Here is a 16,203-nt window from a genome sequence, read left to right as displayed (position 1 = left end):
AGTGCCAGGTCAGGACGCACCCTGGAGAGTGCAGGGAGAGGTACCGCACTGCCCTAGGATTTCCTTCCCTGTCTGCAGCCCTGCAAACCTGCCTGTGGATGGGGCCCTTACTCCAATCAATAAAAAAAAGTAAGCAGCATGCCTATTACCAATATCCAAATCCCATTAATATTAAAGGTAATGGGATGGAATCAGCTCCCATTAACCGAAAATTATTAACATCGGTTTGCTGTTAAGCAGCATCCCCTTTATATGCTAACCCATAAATCAATGGTACTCTCTAACCTGAAATACTGTGTTCAGTTCTAGTCAGTCACCTTATTTCAAAAAAGAATATAGCACAAGTGGGGGTTCAGAGATAAGCAACAAGAATGATTGGAGGCAAACAAAAGCTTCCATATGAAAAGAGATTCAGACTAGGATTGTATTTTAGAAAACAGACAAATAAGAGGGGATGAGGACATGATACAGTACAAAATAATGAATGGTAGAGTGGTGGTATATTCACCGTTCATAATGCAGAACCAACAGAATATGTGATGAAACTGATAAAAGGAAGTTTATATCATACAGTACACAATTAGCTTGTGGAACTCATTTTCACAAAATAACACTGAGGCCAAGCGGTCGATAGGATTCAAATAGGGATTGGGCATTTATGTGGATAAGGTATCCAGAGATATAGCAGTATGGATTAAAACAAACTCAAGGGTTTTGAGAGGAATATAATTTCTCATGCTTCAGAGCATCACTCAACTTCTTTAAGGGGAGTTAAGAAGAATCTTTACCTGGGGGCAGATTATCCAGAACTGCTGACTGTAGGGCTTCTTCCGCTTTCCTCTGAAGAGGCTGGTATTGGTATGGTATTCTGACTCTGGCCACTCTTGGAGACAGGATACTGGACTAGACGGACCACTAGTCTGTTCTGGTATGACAGTGCCTATGTTCCTGCCCCCAAAATCTTAACATTTAAATATGACATGGCAATAAGTGAGGATCAGAAACAGACAATAAGGGAATAAGATGGAAGAGTGTGACAATTAAGACTATTTTAATGGTTATGTTAATAAAATTGTCATCTTTTCTCCCCTCACTTCTTGTAAACAAGATGGCAGAATAGAGGGCAGAATTTTTTTTAGGAGAAATTTGAATGAGGCAAGGGAGGTGGCTTGGTGAAAGATTTGGGGAGGTTGTTCTCAGCTTAAGGGGTAGCATGAAAGAAGGAAAGATGATGTGTCTCAGAGGAGAACACGATGCATCAAAGCTGATGATATTGGCAGAGTGAAGAGGGCAGAGAAGACACACAGAAACCAGGTCAGAGATGTATCTTCTTCTTTCATATGGCATTGCAATGCTTTTTTATTATTGGATAACTGAGGACATCAGTCTTCTGTTTGCATAGTAGCTTGGTCAGGTAATCACATGTTGCCGAAGAGGCCCATACACCGCTGCTGGCAGAGGGGATCCACTGAACTAGGCCGCTGCGGGTGGCAAGAGGGACCCCCGGAGCTCGTGGCTGCTGCGGGCGGCAGGGGGGACCCCGGCAGCTCCCAACTGCAGCAGGGCGCACCCTGGAGCTCCCAGGACCCCTCACCCCCGGTTACCCATTTTGTCATGGGTATTTTTAGTAAAAGTCAAGGACAGGTCACAGGCTTCCATGAATTTTTCATTATTGTCTGTGACTTTTACTAAAAATATCCATGACAAAAACTTAGCCTTAGTTATAATCCTAAGTAGCAGAGAGGATGGTGGCATCAATTATTGTGGAAAAGAGGTAGGTGAGAGGGCTTGGTAAGGAAGTTTGTGTGTTCGGTTTTGCATGAGGCTTGAAATGGTGATGATCCATTACCTAAAATGAGATGTTAGAGAGACAAAGATTAGACTCAGCTGCTGGAGACAGCTTATATTTGTGAATGTGGATAAAGGCAATAGTTAATAGTGAGTGCATAGGCCCCACCAAGGATAGAGCACAGGCAGAAAAGCTGATGGGTCAAAGAACTCAGCTTTCAGGGACCCACAACAGACAAAAAGCCTTCTAAATGTATACAGAAAGAATGGCTAAACATGTAGTTAGGAGAGAACCAAGAGGGACGCAGTCATGAACCTAATAAGGGATGACGTGAATAGTACTAAAGGCAGGAAGATGAATATGCAGATAGACACCAAGGCCATTGGACTTAGTGTTAGAGCAGTGGTTCTCAAGCTTTTATACTGTGGAAGGCGACCCCTTCCACACAGCAAGCCTCTGAGTGTGACCCCCCCTTATAAATTAAAAACACTTTTTTACATTTAACACTATTATAAATGCTGGAGGTGAAGCATGGTTTGGGAGTCGAGGCTGACAGCTCGTGACCCCCATGTAATAATCTCACGACCCCCAGTTTGAGAGAATGCTGAGAGGGAAGGGTGGAGATACAAGCAGTAATGGGAGATCACATGAGATTTTTTCATTTTTCCTTGGGGAAAAAACTATCAAGATCCTGGATGGAGAGAGAGAAGACTCTCAAGGTCAGCTCCCAGACTGCTGTGCTGAGCATCACAACATGGGGAATAGATGGCCAGCCCTCTGTGGAGAAAGAGGTGGTTAGGGACTATTTAGAAAAACTGGACGTGCACAAGTCCATGGGGCCGGATGAGTTGCATCCGAGAGTGCTAAAGGAACTGGTGGCTGTGATAGCAGAGCCATTGGCCATTATCTTTGAAAACTCGTGGCAAATGGGGGAAGTCCCGGATGACTGGAAAAAGGCTAATGTAGTGCCAATCTTTAAAAAAGGGAAGAAGGAGGATCCTGGGAACTACAGGCCAGTAAGCCTCACTTCAGTCCCCGGAAAAATCATGGAGCAGGTCCTCAAAGAATCAATCCTGAAGCACTTACATGAGAGGAAAGTGATCAGGAACAGTCAACATGGATTCACGAAGGGAAGGTCATGCCTGACTAATCTAATCGCCTTCTATGATGAGATTACTGGTTCTGTGGATGAAGGGAAAGCAGTGGATGTATTGTATCTTGACTTTAGCAAAGCTTTTGACACGGTCTCCCACAGTATTCTTGTCAGCAAGTTAAGGAAGTATGGGCTGGATGAATGCACTATAAGATGGGTAGAAAGTTGGCTAGATTGTCGGGCTCAACGGGTAGTGATCAATGGCTCCATGTCTAGTTGGCAGCCGGTGTCAAGTGGAGTGCCCCAGGGGTCGGTCCTGGGGCCAGTTTTGTTCAATATCTTCATAAATGATCTGGAGGATGGTGTGGATTGCACTCTCAGCAAATTTGCGGATGATACTAAACTGGGAGGAGTGGTAGATACCCTGGAGGGGAGGGATAGGATACAGAAGGACCTAGACAAATTGGAGGATTGGGCCAAAAGAAATCTGATGAGGTTCAATAAGGATAAGTGCAGGGTCCTGCACTTAGGACAGAAGAACCCAATGCACAGCTACAGACTAGGGACCGAATGGCTAGGCAGCAGTTCTGCGGAAAAGGACCTAGGTGTGACAGTGGACGAGAAGCTGGATATGAGCCAGCAGTGTGCCCTTGTTGCCAAGAAGGCCAGTGGCATTTTGGGATGTATAAGGAGGGGCATAGCGAGCAGATCGAGGGACGTGATCGTCCTCCTCTATTCGACATTGGTGAGGCCTCATCTGGAGTACTGTGTCCAGTTTTGGGCCCCACACTACAAGAAGGATGTGGATAAATTGGAGAGAGTCCAGCGAAGGGCAACAAAAATGATTAGGGGTCTGGAACACATGAGTTATGAGGAGAGGCTGAGGGAACTGGGATTGTTTAGTCTGAAGAAGAGAAGAATGAGGGGGGATTTGATAGCTGCTTTCAACAACCTGAGAGGTAGTTCCAGAGAGGATGGTTCTAGACTATTCTCAGTGGTGGAAGAGGACAGGACAAGGAGTAATGGTCTCAAGTTGCAGTGGGGGAGGTTTAGGTTGGATATTAGGAAAAACTTTTTCACTAGGAGGGTGGTGAAACACTGGAATGCGTTGCCTAGGGAGGTGGTGGAATCTCCTTCCTTAGAAGTTTTTAAGGTCAGGCTTGACAGAGCTCTGGCTGGGATGATTTAATTGGAGATGGGTCCTGCTTTTGAGCAGGGGGTTGGACTAGATGACCTCCTGAGGTCCCTTCCAACCCTGATATTCTATGATTCTAAGAGTCCTCCCCAACAATCTGTTAGCTGACCTTTTTGTTTGGTCTTGACTTCTTAAGATTAGCCATCCCATGGCTTTTAACTTCAAGATTTAGAATGTTAGACTCAGTGGCATGGCTACAATCATTTCATTCCTTCTGAAACTGCCCCTTGCAGTTTTAAATTGCACATGATTTTCTTGTAAAAAGTTGCCATGTTCCACTCAGAGGTGACTTCATTTCAGCAGTGGGTAAAGTAAACCCAAAATATACTGTTTATTTTTAGGATGATAGTAAATGTAAGGTCTAAAATCATTTAAACAAGGCAGTAGAAAAAAAGTTAATTAGCAGGAACTTACCTATTTGTGCAATACACCTCAGTGAAGATTTTAAGAAGTCTAAGAACATAAGAAGGGCCATACTGGGTCAGACCAAAGGCCCATCCAGCCCAGTATCCTGTCTACCGACAGTGGCTAATGCCAGGTGCCCCAGAGGGAGCAAATCTAACAGGTAAAGATCAGTGATCTCTCTCCTGCCATCCATCTCCACCCACTGACAAACAGAGGCTAGGGACACCATTCCTTACCCATCCTGGCTAATAGCCATTAATGGACTTAGCCACCATTAATTTATCCTGTTCTCTTTTAAACACTGTTATAGTCCTAGCCTTCACAACCTCCTCAGGCAAGGAGTTCCACAAGTTGACTGTGCGCTGTGTGAAGAAGAATTTCCTTTTGTTTTAAACCTGCTGCCCATTAAATTTCATTTGGTGGCCCCTAGTTCTTATATTATTATATTCTTTCTCCACACCACTCATGATTTTCTATACCTCTATCATATCCACCCCTTAGTCTCCTCTTTTCCAAGCTGAAAAGTCCTAGCCTCTTTAATCTCTCCTCATATGGGACCCGTTCCAAACCCCTAATCATTTTAGTTGCCCTTTTCTGAACCTTTTCTAATGCCAGTATATCTTTTTTGAGATGAGGGGACCATATCTGTATGCAGTATTCAAGATGTGGGCGTACCATGGATTTATATAAGGGCAATAAGATATTCTCCATCTTATTCTCTATCCCTTTTTGAATGATTCCTAACATCCCGTTTGCTTTTTTGACTGCTGCTGCACACTGCGTAGACGTCTTCAGAGAACTGTCCATGATGACTCCAAGATCTTTCTCCTGATTTGTTGTAGCTAAATTAGCCCCCATCTTATTGTATGTATAGTTGGGGTTATTTTTTCCAATGTGCATTACTTTACATTTATCCCCATTCAATTTCATTTGCCATTTTGTTGCCCGATCGCTTAGTTTTGTGAGATCTTTTTGAAGTTTTTCACAGTCTGCTTTAGTCTTAAGTATCTTGAGCAGTTTGTATCATCTGCAAACTTTGCCAACTCACTGTTTACTCCTTTCTCCAGATCATTTATGAATAAGTTGAATAGGATTGGTCCTAGGACTGACCGTTGGGGAACACCACTAGTTACGAATCTCCATTCTGAAAATTTACCATTTATTCCTACCCTTTGTTTCCTGTCTTTTAACCAGTTCTCAGTCCATGAAAGGATCTTCCCTCTTATCCTATGACAACTTAATTTACGTAAGAGCCTTTGGTGAGGGACCTTGTCAAAGGCTTTTTGGAAATCTAAGTATGCTCTGTCCACTGGATCCCCCTTGTCCACATGTTTGTTGACCGCTTCAAAGAACTCTTGATTAGTAAGACATGATTTCCCCTTTACAGAAACCATGTTGACTTTTGCCTAACAATTTACATTCTTCTGTGTGTCTGACAATTTTATTCTTTACTATTGTTTCAACTAATTTGCTCAGCACTGACATTAGACTTACTGGTCTGTAATTGCCAGGATCACCTCTAGAGCCTTAAATATTGGCGTTACATTAGCTATCTTCCAGTCACTGGGTTCAGAAACAGATTTAAAGAACAGGTTACAAACCATACTTAATAGTTCCGCAATTTCACATTTGAGTTCTTTCAGAACTCTTGGGTGAATGCCATCTGGTCCCAGTGACTTATTACTGTTAAGGTTCTCAATTAATTCTAAACCCTCCCCTAGTGAGGCTTCAAACTGTGACAATTCCTCAGATTTGTCACCTACAAAAGGTTTGAGAATCTCCCTAACATCCTCAGTCAAAGAATTCATTTAGTTTCTCTGCAATCACTTTATCATCTTTAAGTGCTCCTTTTGTATCTTGATCGTCCAGGGGCCCCACAGGTTGTTTAACAGGCTTCCTGCTTCTGATGTACTTAAACATTTTGTTATTACCTTTTGAGTTTTTGGCTAGCTGTTCTTCAAACTCCTTTTTGGCTTTTCTTATTACATTTTTACACTTAAGTTGGCAGTGTTTATGCTCCTTTCTATTTACCTCACTAGGGTTTGACTTCCACTTTTTAAAAGATGCCTTTTTATCTCACTGCTTCTTTTACATGGTTAATCCATGGTGGCTCTTTTTTAGTTCTTTTACTGTGTTTTTTAATTTGGAGTTTTAAGTTGAGCCTCTAAAAAGTGTCCATGCAGCTTGCAGGGATTTCACTCTAGTCACTGTACCTTTTAATTTCTGTTTAACTAACCTCCTCATTTTTGCATAGTTCCCCTTTCTGAAATTAAATGCCACAGTGTTGGGCTGTTGAGGTGTTCTTCCAACCACAGGAATGTTTTATGTTATTATATTAGGGTCACTATTTCCAAGCGGTCCTGTTATAGTTACCTCTTTGACCAGATCTTGCGCTCCACTCAGGACTAAATCAAGAGTTGCCTCTCCCCTTGGGGGTTCCTGTATCAGCTGCTCCAAGAAGCAGTCATTTAAAGTATTGAGAAATTTTGTCTCTACATTTCATCCTGAGGTGACATGTACCCAGTCAATATGGGATAATTGAAATCCCCACTATTATTGAGTTCTTTATTTTGATAGCCTCTCTAACCTCCCTTAGCATTTCATCGTCACTATCACTGTCCTGGTCAGGTGGTCGATAATAGATCCCTACTGTTATATTCTTATTAGAGCATGGAATTACTATCCACAGAGTTTCTGTGGATCATGTGGATTCATTTAAGATTTTTATTTCATTTGATTCTACATTTTCTTTCACATATAGTGCCACTCCTCCCCCGGCACAACCTGTTCTGTCCTTCTGATATATTTTGTACCCCAGAATGATTGTGTCCCATTGATTGTCCTCACTCCACCAGGTTTGTAATGCCTATTATATCAATATCCTCCTTTAACACGAGGCACTCTAGTTCACCCTTCTTATTATTTAGACCTCTAGCATTTGTGTACAAGCACTTTAAAAACTTGTCACTGTGTATTTGTCTGCCCTTTTATGAAGTGTCAGATTCTTTTTTATGTGAATGTACTAAGAAGTACACTGATGTGTAAAGACATTTTGTTGCTTGCCATATATATTCTAAAGGCAATACACGAAATTACATTCAAGCTATTTAATGATATTAAACTTCTGCCAGCTAAAATACTTAACTTAGAAACAGCGTAAATCTGAAAGAAGTCATTGCGAGAACTGCATTTTTAGAACTAGTTAAATACCTCATGAAGAAAGTTTGGATTTTTTGGATTAGATTTTCCAATAATTTAGAATGAACTTTCTCCAGTGTCCTTCCTATTTCCACCCTCAACTGACATGAAAACCTTAGGTCCAGTGGTACTCAGCCCTCAGTGGTTCAGGAGTCAAATTAGCAATCAACATTACCGAAAAGAGCCACAGTAGTGTGAATTCATTGTTTCATTTACTATTTTTATAGGTATATATTATTCTCACAGCAAATTACCAAGTATTCTACAATTGGTTAATAATATAGTAAAAGCATCCTGATTGGTTAATAATTAAATCAGTGTTTTAGTATCATGTGCTGCAAAGAGCTGCAGGGGAGACATTAAAGAACCACTTTCAGCTCCCGAGCGTCAGTGTGAGTATCTGAGGTGCAGATGATGAAGGCTCCAACAACAGTGTTCGATGTAGCAGGCACTTATCTATATTGTAAATCAGCCAGTAGAGATCACCACTGCCATAACCATAGAAAACAAGATTATTATGTTCACTGGACCAAGGAAGAAAAAAAAGTGCTAAATGAGCTTCCAAATTTAAATCTTCAGCACAGCTACCTGTTGCTCCACTGAACTAGTCATGAGTGAATTACTGATAAAAATTGTTCTAATTTAAGCCAAGCCCCAAACTACTTTTTGCTGCCAGAGATCACTTGAAGAATCCATGTGGATTTTGGCGATTGTATAATTTTGCCCTCAGAGCTGGCCCAGTGAAGGAAATCAAACTCCTTGTTTTGACGGCAATTACACTTTAACCCACAATTCTTAAATCTCTTACTTGAGGGAAGTTAGTAAGGATGTGGTGGGGAATGCCCATTACATTGTGCAGGTAGTCAAAAGTCTCTGTAAGCTTCTTTTTGTTTGCAGTTAAAATCTTGGGGATTTTAGATACAATATGCTGAATTTCATTACGCCGAAAACCAAGTTCAACCTGGCACACCTGAAAAAAGAAATAATAAATCAGCTATGATAATTTGGTTTTTAACAACACATCACTGAAACTGATTATTTTTTTTAAAAATAAGTTATCCATACTACTAAGATATTCCAGTCACTGATCATCTAGCTGTGGGTCTCTAAACGATAGCTTCCACCATGTTCAGACTGTAAACTGCTTTGGGACAGAAACTGAGTTGCTTTATGTTATAGACCACCATGAACACTGATGGTGTTCAAACAAGGATATAAAACACACGTGATCTGGTAGGTTGCTGAATAAGAAAACTTTTGCACTTTCATACTACAGCACAATCAAACTGAGGATCTCAAAGCACTTTACAAACAAATAAATTCAATCTTAACTCATGTCAGGTAGGAGAGTTATTATCCCCATTTCACAGATGAGGAAACTAAGCACAGAGATCAAAAGATTTGCCCAAGGTCACACAATAAGTCTGTTGTAGAGCCAAGTGAACATCCCAAGTGATTTAACTGTATTCATACTTACATTCTCAGGGGTTTTTAAATTGTATTAACTATGTCTGCCATCCCAGGCCTATGACCCACAATTTCATTAACAGGCATCCTTTTATGCCTCCACTTCCATCCGGATTAGTGGTTGATGACACAAGGGACAACAAACCAAAGTAAACGCAAGAAACAATATTTCTTCTGATAGCCTGAGAAGGTTATTGGTTGGGTGATAAGAGGTGAATGAAAATAGAGGGAAATGGTCAGACTTACCTCCAGAAATACTATCCCTACACAATATAACTACCTCCACTTGCCCAGAAGCAGAATTCCCAAGGCCGGGTCTATCCTACAGACTTATATTGGTATAACTACATTGCTCAGATGAATGGATTTTTTTGTTTATCCACACTCTGAGCAACATAGTTATACCAACCTCTCTTTCATATTCTTGGATGGAGATTATCTGGGTCCCCTGATTTAGTCCCAATAAACTGTTTGTGTTTGACTTCCACCTCAGATGCAGTAATTTCTACATCCATATCCTCGCTTCCATTAGCCACCCTGCCACTGCCTCTAAGATCTTCATCAGCCTTATTAAAAACAAAGGCAAAGTATCTGATTTGGTGTTGGGCCATGCCTAGATTATTTTTAATCCCCCCTCCCCACCCCAGTATTTAGCAGTCCCACTTTTTTCCTTTTAATTTTATTTATATGGCTATAAAACCTTTTATTATTGGTTAGAATTCCCTTTGGAAGGTCCAACTCTGCTTGGTTTTTGGCAGTTCTCACTTTATCCCTACACTTTCTGGCCTCCAAGAGGTAGCTTTCCTTGCTGATCCATCCCATCTTCCATTCCTTGTAGGCTTTCTGCTTTCTTTTAATCACCTGTTTGAGATGCTTGCTCATGCAAGTTGGTCTGCAACCCTTCCCTATGAATATTTGCCCCTTGCTTGAGATGCAGGCTTCACATAGTTTCTGCAACTTTGACGTAAAGTAATTCCAAGCCTCCTCCACATTCAGATCCTGGAGACCTTTGGTGCAGTCCACTTCCTGAACTAATTCCCTTAATTTTTTAATGTTAGCCCTTCTGAAATAAAGGACCCTAGTTACAGGATATGTTTATTTATCCTTCTATTTAGTTTCAACTGAATTAACTCATGATCACTAGAACCAAGGTTGTCTCCTACAATCAGATCTTCTAGGAGGTCCTCACTACTCACCAATACCAAATCTAAAATGGCATCACCTCTTGTTGGTTCAGAGACTATTTTGTGAAGAAATCTGTCAGCTATCACATTCAGGAAAATCTGGATCCTACTATTGTTAGTAGGACTTGTCCTCCAATCTATATTTGGAAAGTTAAAGTCTCCCATAATCACACAATTCCCAGTAGTATTTATTTCATTAAAAACATTCAAGAGGTCTCTACCATATCCAAATTGGATCCTGGGGCTCAGTAGCATACCCCAAGCACAAGCCCAGGGGGATCCTCTAGTAGCCTTTTTCCCAAAAGTGATTTTTGCACTAACAGACTCTGGGTATGTCTATACTTGCAGAGTTTTTGCGCTGTAAGTTTCACCGGTGATAGGGAACCAGTGAAAGTAAAGTACTGGTTTGAGTACTCATTTAATTCTTCAGGTGTCAAAGTGTGTTTATATTAGCAGCACTTCCATCACGGAGGACAGCAGCGCTCTAGGGCAGCTATCCCACAGTGCAGCTCTCTCCAGTTTGACATGGGTCTTGTTGGAAAGGGGGGGGGATAATCGCGGGGCATCCTGAGTCCCTGCACAGCCTCCTCTCCCCAAACACTGATAAGCTCCAGTAGCTCAGCATTGCTCCAAGCAGGGGATCACTTGCTCTGTGGAGCAGGCATTGTCACCTGGCCAGATAAGTGTACACTTGCCAAGAAAACAGGGAAGGGGAGTTTCAAAGTTCCCAGGGCTTTACTGGGGGAGGGATGTATGTCTGTTTACCTGGCATCAGAGCAGCAGAGCTGCTGGCCAGAGTGGTCACCTAGGCACTGAGAGATCTCCTCCAGGGACGAACTTGTCTTCACTTGCACATCACCGCAGAAGCATCACTGGTAAGAGCTGTACGCCTCTCGTGGAGGTGGTTTTCTTTTTGCAGTGAAACTTTGGAGTTTCACTGCAAAAAGTCATTAGCAAGTGTCGACGCTCCCATGGGTTTTACGCAAAAAAGGTACTTTTTCCCGCTTTAAATGGCAAGGGTAGACATGCCCTCTGTCTTATCCATTCCCTCACTTCTAATTTCTTTACAGTAAATCTCATTAATATACAATGCTACTCCACCATCTTTGTCTTTATTTCTCTTTCCTGAACAGCACATACCCTTCAATACCAGTACTCCAGTCATGACAGCTATTCCACATGTTTATGTTATTCCTATATATCTGGTTTCCCTTCCTGCTCTAATAGTTCTAGTTCCTCCATTTTGTTACCCGGGCTCCTGGCATTGCTGTATAAACATCTTAATTGTTGCTGCTTAGCTTCACTGACATTCCTTATCCAATTGGGTACATTCAATCTATTGCCAGTATTGCCTACCTGACTGGTAGCTTCATTGGTATTGGCACTATTTTTCCTTTCAATGTCCATTCTCCTACCCACTGCTGTTCCTTTATCCATTGTTTTATCCTTTCTTGATTTTCCTCCTTTTCAATGTTAAAATCAGCTGTGGAAATTACATGAGCATATCCCAACCATCTCCCCTGAGTTTCTAGGTTAAAGCTCCTTTAAATCAGTTTTGCCACATCCATCCCAGAAGTCTATTTCCCTCACTACTCAGGTGGAGTCCACTCCATGAGAATTGTCCTCTGTCCATGACTGCCTCCCAATGGTCAAACATCCCAAAGCCCTCCTTATATTACCACTGCCTGAGCCATCTGTTGATCATTATAATTTTGTCTCATCTTCATTCTCCTCTAGGGACAAGTAGAATCTCACTGAAGATCACCTGAGCCTCTATTTCTTAAGCATCTTCCCCAGCCTGGCATAATCTCCCTTGATATGTTCCAGCAAGAATCTAGCTGTATCATTTGTTCCCACATGAAGGACAATCAGTGGATCCTTTCCTGCTCCCATTAGGATCCTCTTCAGCCTTAGATCCACATCCCATATCTTATCTCCTGGCAGATAGCACACCTTTCTGTTCTCTGGATCAGCTCTGGTGACAGGCCTAGGTCTTGGGACTCCCTACTAAGAAAACGATCACGTAGACCTGCATTTTCCTGGTGATGGAGTGATTCACCAGCCTTCCTCCTGTTCTTTTTGGTGCAAGTCCTCTTGTCTTTTATTCTCCCTTACAATCTTCTGCAAGTCATCTTGTATCCTCCTGGGGCTCTGAACTCTGGGTATCTCCATTGACTCTTCCCCTCTTCTTATAGGACTAGCCACTCTTCTCTTCTTCCTTGACCTCCCACTTTCAGTTACTGCCTGCCATGCCCCTTTTTCATTCACCAACTCAGCAAATCTGTTTCTGAGCTCTATTTCTTCTTCATTAGCTGGTCTTTTCCTTTACCTGGTTCTTGTAGGCAATGCTTCCTCTGGCCACTTTTCTCACCCAGCAATCTCTCCTCACAGTTCTTCAGTCCAGCTTGCATCTGCAAGTCTTGACATTTCCCTTCAGCCTCCTCTTGCCTTCCCTCCATCATCTGCTTGAATCCCCTTCAAAACTCAACCATAGTTTCCACCTGCATCTCCAAACTTCAGATCTTCTCTTCCATCAGCTCTATCAGGCGGCACTTCATACAAAGAAAGTTCTTTTCAGGTATCCGCTCCAGGATCGCGTTCATCCTGCAGCTTCCACATCCAGTCGTCTTCATTGTCTCTTCCATTGCTTCGGTGACTACCACTGCTGCCTCTGTATCTGTCACAGCCTTCCCACCTAATATCCTGCCAATCTGACTGGGGGGAAAGGGGGAGGGAGTGGTGTCACCTTCCTCTGCAGCATGGGAAACAGGTCACTTGCAAGTTTAAACTAGTGTAAATGGTGGCTTCTCTGTAACTTGAAGTCTTTAAATAATAATTTGAGGACTTAAGTAATTCAGCCAGAGGTTAGGGGTCTATTAGAGAAATGGGCGGGTGAGGTTCTGTGGCCTGCAATGTGCAGGAGGTCAGACTAGATTATCATGATGGTCCCTTCTGACCTTAAAGTCTAGGATTACCCCCCACCCCCCGACCATGTGGGCATCACTATATCGACGGGAGAAGCTACTATCTCTCAGGGACGTGGATTAATTATACCGATGGGAGAAACTTTCCAGTCAACACAGTAGCATCTTCACTAAAGTGCTATAGCGGTGCAGCTGAGCCGCTGTAATACTGTAGCCAAGCCCTTACTGAGGAAGCATCTTAAGAAGTGGGGGTGTTCTCATGAAAAACTGGATGCGCCTCATTCCTGTGAAGCCAGCCAGCTCTGCAACAGAACTTTTTTTGGGGGAAAACTATTAAACAGGAAAGGTAACTACTACTAAGCGCAGACCAAGAGTTGCTTTTATGATTTTGTCTTGTATTGTGTGTTATACGGGAGTGGAGATTTAAGGTAAAACTAGTAAATTGGGATACACTGCTTCTTTTGGGGCAGAGGACCTGGCATTTCTGTGATTAACTAGTGTCATGGGCTGGATACCACAGGGGAACACTTCAGACTGTGGGACTCAGATGCACCAAACCTGCAAGGTAAAGACAAGGCTAGTATAGCCCAGAAGAGAGTACCTGAGTTGCTGAAAGACTGGTAGCGTTAAGGAGCTGATACCCAGCTAGTCACAGACAAAATACCCTCATTGCAGATGAAGGGTGACTCTCAGTCCCGGGTGCCCAGAGAACCATCAGTCCATCTAACAACTGTCTGATAGTAACAACTCTTGTCCACTACCAACCTAGGCTGGATTTGAACTACTGATCTAAAGTTTCATAGATTCTAAAGCCAGAAGGGACCTCTGTGATCCTCTAGTTTGAACTTCTGTATAACACAGAACTTCCCCAAAATAATTCCCAGAATTTCTCTCTTAGAAAAACATCCCATCTTGATTTAAAAATGGTCAGTGATGGAAAATCCACCACAACTCTTGCTAAATTGTTCCAATGGTTAATTACTATCACCATTAAAAAGGTATACCTTATATCCAGTCTGAATTTGTCTAGCTTCAGCTTCCAGCCACTGGATTGTGTTATACCTGTGACGTTGCACCCCGTAAGACTTTATGGAAATATGCTTATGAACGTATGTATGACATAACTGGAATATGTTTTATGCTACATATGCCATGTAACATGTATGTAAAGGATATGATCTACTGAATATATTCATCCTACTTGTATGCATGTGTCATTGTTGTATTCGAAGTTATGAATATTGGCTGTGTACTTGTTTGATTTTAAATAGCCTTAGTAAGGCATTTGGTCAGCTTCTTTAGAAAGGAATTTGCAAGTTAAGTGCCCAATCAAGAAGCACTTAACAGACAATGGATCTTGGAAGGCTCCAATTCACATCAGAAGAGATTCACATGAGGACGTTCAAAGCAGCATGTGAACCACGGCTGCTATCTGTAAATTCTGACAGGTTTCAGAGTAACAGCCGTGTTAGTCTGTATTCGCAAAAAGAAAAGGAGTACTTGTGGCACCTTAGAGACTAACCAATTTATTTGAGCATGAGCTTTCCTGAGCTACAGCTCACTTCATCAGATGTATGCATCTGATGAAGTGAGCTGTAGCTCACGAAAGCTCATGCTCAAATAAATTGGTTAGTCTCTAAGGTGCCACAAGTACTCCTTTTCTTTTTGTAAATTCTGAGTCATACGTGGACATGTGACTTGCCCATGTGACTCCAAAACTCCATCTTGTAGCTGGAATTCTACGGGGGGGGGGATGGGGGGAGGCATCTCCACCCACAAGAGAAAGTCTATTTAAGCCCATGGGAGACCCCTCCACTTGGTTTTCAGCTGGCTCAAGAGATTGCCTCTCCATCCCCAGGGATACCTGAAAGAAACTGGAACAAAGGACAGTAACTACAGAGGGTGTGAGTGATTGCTGGACCCAGAGTAGAAGGAGATTAGTCTGTAAAAGGAAGCTTACTGGAACTCCACTGAGGGTGAGGTTTTATCTGTATTCAGTTTTCTTACTGTATTAGATATAGACTTACGTGTTCTGTTTTATTTTGCTTGGTAATTCACTTTGTTCTGTCCGTTATGACTTGGAACCACTTAAATCCTACTTTCTGTATTTAATGGAATCACTTTTTTCTTACAAATTATTATTATGCATTAATACCGGGGGCGGGGAGGGTGTGAAGGGGAACAGCTGTGTGTATCTTTCTGTCAGTGTTACAGAGGGTGAACAATTTATGAGTTTACCCTGTATAAGCTTTATACAGAGTAAAATGGATTTATTTGGGGTTTGGACCCCATTGGGAGTTGGGCATCTGAGTGTTAAAGACAGGAACGCTTCTTAAGCTGCTTTCAGTTTAAGCCTACAGCTGTTAGGGGGACGTGGTTCAGACCTGGTCTGGGATTGCAGCAGGCTAGCGGGTCTGGCTCAAACCAGGCAGGGCACTGAAGTCCTAAGCTGCCAGGGCAAGAAAGCAAGGACAGAAGTAGTCTTGGCACATCAGTTGGCAGCCCCCAGGGGCTTTCTGTGATCCAACCCATCACAATACCTCTCTGTTAGACTGAAGAGCCCATTATTAAATATTTGCTCCACATTTAGGTACTTATAGACTGTGATCAAGTCTGCAAGATTAAAGACTATCTCACTTGCAGTCCCTGAATTATCTAGCCTTCAGGGGACTTATTTCCACAGTATTACTAGATTTAATTAGTGACTAATGAGAACTGTTTCTTCCCATCCACAAAGGTAAGGACAGCAACACTGTGTACTTCATTAGACAGACAAACTTGGGCTTTTCAAAAACATTCATTGCGACACTTTACTTGCACAGATAGGGGATTCAAAGTTCATTAAAAAGAAAGTGCTATTAATTGAAACAATCTGCTCCTTTCCAAACCTCCTCCCTCACCACACCCTTCCAGATTGACACTCCTGACCACTGGAAATCTGCCAGAGC

The 16,203-nt window shown here is 42.2% G+C and overlaps 2 protein-coding genes across 8 annotated transcripts in view; one reads left to right on the top strand and one right to left on the bottom strand.

Annotated features, from left to right (window-relative positions):
• Nucleotides 1–16,203, bottom strand: part of MTERF3 (mitochondrial transcription termination factor 3) — a 38,095-nt gene that overhangs the window by 960 nt on the left and 20,932 nt on the right. For 3 of the 4 annotated variants that reach the window (XM_077809962.1, XM_077809960.1, XM_077809961.1), the window contains exon 7: nt 8,489–8,650. In XM_077809962.1, the coding sequence (XP_077666088.1) occupies nt 8,489–8,650 (162 nt within the window). The remainder of the gene's footprint in view (nt 1–8,488; nt 8,651–16,203) is intronic. The other variant, XM_077809963.1, reaches the window with a different exon arrangement.
• The window catches only part of LOC144260967 (uncharacterized), a 30,035-nt gene that overhangs the window by 6,968 nt on the left and 6,864 nt on the right, over nt 1–16,203 (top strand). For all 4 annotated transcript variants that reach the window (XM_077809967.1, XM_077809970.1, XM_077809968.1 and 1 more), the window contains one exon: nt 15,114–15,231. The gene's annotated coding sequence lies outside the window, so the exon portion shown is untranslated. The remainder of the gene's footprint in view (nt 1–15,113; nt 15,232–16,203) is intronic.

This window comes from Eretmochelys imbricata, chromosome 2 (assembly GCF_965152235.1).
Source record: "Eretmochelys imbricata isolate rEreImb1 chromosome 2, rEreImb1.hap1, whole genome shotgun sequence".
NCBI classification, from domain to species: Eukaryota; Metazoa; Chordata; order Testudines; family Cheloniidae; genus Eretmochelys; species Eretmochelys imbricata.
This window is presented reverse-complemented; position numbering and strand designations above follow the sequence as displayed.